General features: G+C 41.0%; 2 protein-coding genes across 2 annotated transcripts; one reads left to right on the forward strand and one right to left on the reverse strand.

The window, feature by feature from the left end:
* Window positions 1-1412, forward strand: LOC101303529 (uncharacterized protein C167.05-like). The gene is made up of 4 exons (XM_004302641.1): window positions 1-395; window positions 525-634; window positions 743-861; window positions 953-1412. Exons 1-4 carry the CDS (start codon window positions 221-223, stop codon window positions 1032-1034), a joined length of 486 nt encoding a protein of 161 aa, XP_004302689.1. The 5' UTR covers window positions 1-220; the 3' UTR covers window positions 1035-1412.
* An 856-nt stretch (window positions 1413-2268) lies between these two features.
* LOC101303821 (probable glutathione S-transferase-like) lies at window positions 2269-3387 on the reverse strand. The gene is made up of 2 exons (XM_004302642.1): window positions 2979-3387; window positions 2269-2824 (listed from the first exon to the last, which is right to left on the reverse strand). The coding sequence occupies exons 1-2, from the start codon at window positions 3288-3290 to the stop codon at window positions 2480-2482; spliced, it is 657 nt and encodes a 218-aa protein (XP_004302690.1). The 5' UTR covers window positions 3291-3387; the 3' UTR covers window positions 2269-2479.
* Between the last annotated feature and the right edge of the window lie 442 nt (window positions 3388-3829).

Consider the following 3829-nt stretch of genomic DNA (forward strand, 5'->3'; position numbering starts at 1 on the left):
AACGGAAAAGTAAACATTCCCTTTTCTCTATCTTTCTTCTCCTTTATAAAAGTAAACATTCCGTGATATTTATTCTGCTTCCTCTCTAGGCCATTCTTCTTTAACCTTCACCAACCCCACACCCTACACTTGTGTCGTTCTGATTAGCAACCCAACTGTTACATAAGGAGCAAGAAGGAAAGACGCTGAAGGAACAGAAGAGAGATCAAGATCAGAAACAATGGTGAAGGATAGGAGGATTGGTGTGGCCATGGACTTCTCCAAGAGCAGCAAGAACGCTCTTCAATGGGCTATTGACAACTTGGTCGACAAAGGTGACACCCTACACATCATCCACATCAACAACAACAAACACGATGAGTCTCGCAACGTCCTCTGGGCCAAATCTGGTTCTCGTAAGTTTATAGCTAAAGCCTCAAGCTTTTATTTTCTATTTGTAACTGAGATGCTACTATAGCCTAATCCTTGAATTATAAATCTCGAAACCTGAACTTTGTATCTGATCCGGGTTCTTTTTACTGCAGCTCTTATTCCATTGTCTGAGTTTAGAGAGCTCGAGGTGATGAAAAAGTATGGTGTGCCGACTGATATGGAGGTGCTTGATATGCTTGACACTGTTTCTAGGCAGAAAGAGGTATATTTTGTTTAATTTTCTCCCCTGTTTTTTCTTGCACCTATCTAATCCGATCAGCCATCTGGGTTTTGATTTCGAATCTTTTGCCTCTTTTTTTGGTTGTGATAGGTGACCATTATTACAAAGGTGTACTGGGGAGATGCAAGGGAGAAGCTTCTTCAAGCAGTTGAGGATCTGAAACTAGACTCTTTGGTGATGGGAAGCAGAGGACTTGGCACCCTCAAAAGGTATGCAAGGTTCTTGTTCTTTAAATTTTTCCTATGTAAGTTTCTTGTAAATGATCTAAAATTCATCACCTCTTGTGATTGTTCAATACAGGATTGTACTTGGAAGTGTGAGCAACTATGTGATGACACAGGCTCCAATCCCTGTGACCATCGTCAAGGACTTTCCCAATTGATGATCACAAACCTGGCTTTAGGGCTGTCCATGATCGATCAAGCTATCATCAACAAACATTGGGGCATTTCTGAGCTTTTATGCTTTACTTGATCTTGGTGTCATCAAGTTGCTCAAATTATAATACCCAGATACTATTAGTCTCTGTTTTGAAGAATAATGCATGCTATCTGGCTCCATTTAGATCTGCTTTTATGTATTAACATTTCTGTCTTGCTGTCATTATGCGCAATTATGAGTTTTCCATTACATTCCTTTATGAGCCATGCCTCAATAATTATATTTCTTGCAGAATAAGATCCATGTTTTCAGTAAAAGTAATGCAATGTTTCTGGTAGAAAGTTATAATATCCTTCAAGTAAATTACCAATTAAATACCAAAATCTTGACTCTGTGTAGAAGGTTTTTCTAAGTAAATTACCAAATACTATTTGTTTTGGCCACGCGTCTCAACAGGGGCAGAGTTGGGACTCCGGTGACGCAAAAAAATAAAAAAGAGATTGCGGGGCGTGCCACCTCGCGGACGAGGAAAAAGTGCGCTGCGCTAGACTTCTATACAAGCAAGAAAGGGGTTTCTGATGCCACCTCGCGGACGAGGGATTACGAGTAAAACCTCTTGTCACCTGTGAATCGATACTCATTGTTAGAGTGAGCAGAGCAACAAATAGGAAGAAAGGGCGAATCCGTAAGGGATCTGAGAACTAAGGTGAGGTGCGCTTAGAACTTTAGGGTTTCGAGGATGCTCGAAGATTTGCAGTAGTTTTGTATGATTTGATTGTGTCCCGAGACCAGATCCTCAAGCTCCCTTATATAGCGATCCGCAAGCAATCGGCAGAGACCTAATCACAAACCCATTCGGACTCAACAATTAGAATCCCACAAGGATACGACCAGCTCGCGAACCGCGCTATCCATGCAACACGTGTCCAGAACAGACTTCGCCTAGGTCTCTCCCACCGCAAAGCATTATCTCACTGTAGCGTCGTATGCGAACTCGAACACTAAGCAATCTTATCCCGCAAGGCGCTACAACCCTTTTCTACCTCGCCATGCACTGCAGAGTCTTACGCAAACTGAAACAAGGATCCAGCGAGGACACCGAATCTCGCGGGGTATTAGAATCCTTGCAAAAATCTAGCTCGCGCGCTGCCAGATCTCGTCACCCTACATGGGCTTCGTATTTTAAAAAAGGCCACAGGTATTGGCCCAAATGTTATCTAAAACTTATTCCGAGTCTTGGACCAAAATATCCACCGGGCTCAAACACTATTACTTCGATTTCGATATTACAAGGGAGAGATATAGAGTTTAACCTCGCGTTACATTAAAACCATCTTTTATAAGGCTTGTCATTTATTCAAAACTGATCGAACATATGATAGACATACATATGAGAACCAGTTTTATTATTGTTACATCATGAGACAAAAGATGGTTGCGAGTCATCTATGGCTTTGAACCAAAGCGGGTGCGGAAGAAAGCAATAAGCTTATCTCTAGGAGGCAGAACTTCCTTGATAACAGCATGGTTGACAAACTCATCACTCCATTCACATAGCTTGGGAAGTTTCTCCTTTGTTAAGAGCTCCATTCCGACAACCTCTTGAAAATCTCTAAGCCAGTAGCCTCCTATGAAGTCAGCAACAATGTCCACAAACCCAATCTCCTCTCCCCCAAAGAACTTCTTACCCTTGAGCTCATTTTCAAGCAGTTTCAGAGTCTCATAAGCTTCTTCCACAGCCTTTTCACGATCCTCTGTACCGACAGAGCATTTGAACATCGCAGGCATGCACTAAACACCAACAAACAAACAAGTTGATGATTTAGTTAAGGTGTTCGACAAATTGTCTCAAAGAAACCAAGGCAAAATTGTTACGTCCCGACACTGTATGTGCTCTAAGTAATGAAATAAGCGCAGACAATAGAATAGAGACATAGAGTGTTACCTTTTCCTCGACGAACCTGGCCCAAAAGCGAGCAGTTGCTCTTTGATAAGGGTCTTTAGGCAAAAGGGCAAAGCCCTCCCATGTCTCATCTATGTATTCAAGAATAATAGCAGACTCTGCTATTGGTTTTCCTTTGTGTACGAGCACAGGGATCTTCTTGTGAACTGGGTTGTATTTGAGAAGCAGTTCACTCTTGTTTTGCAGGTCCTCATCAAAGAAGTCGTATTCGACACCTTTCAGCTTCAGAGCCATTTCCACTCTCTTACTGAAAGGGCTTCCCCAAACACCAAAAAGCTTCACTTCCTCTCCCATGATCGATAAAGTCTTGATATGAGTGACTTCTCCTCCTGGGGGTTCTTATAGAGAGGTACCAAAGGCAGAGTTTGCTTGTCCTCTACGAAGTCTCCAGACTTTGTTCAGTAGTCAAGCATATTAAAATGAAAATTTGTTTGAGGAAAGATCTAGAACACGGAACTTCTTTGACAATTTGTTCATCCATCCGGCCACTGTTTCTTATGCTATTGTCACTGCTTTGGTCATCTAGATGATCTTTTTTTTTTCATGTGAATCTGCTTTGGTGTATTATATGGGGTTCTAGTTGCGACTCTAAATTTATTAAAGAATGCGGCTATTAGTACCTTCAAATTTGTTCAGTATACCTCTCATTCTCTCTACACCTCTATTTTACTTTTAAATACAATCATTTTTCCATTAGACCTCATTTCAAATTCCTAAAATAGATTTGTTTATGTAATTCACATATATATTAATATATTACTCATTACACCTCTTATTCACTCACTATACCTCCTTTTTTTTTTTTTGCATGCAACATTCATAACCGACTTCCA

This window comes from Fragaria vesca, linkage group LG6 (assembly GCF_000184155.1).
Source record: "Fragaria vesca subsp. vesca linkage group LG6, FraVesHawaii_1.0, whole genome shotgun sequence".
Classification (NCBI taxonomy): Eukaryota; Viridiplantae; Streptophyta; class Magnoliopsida; order Rosales; family Rosaceae; genus Fragaria; species Fragaria vesca.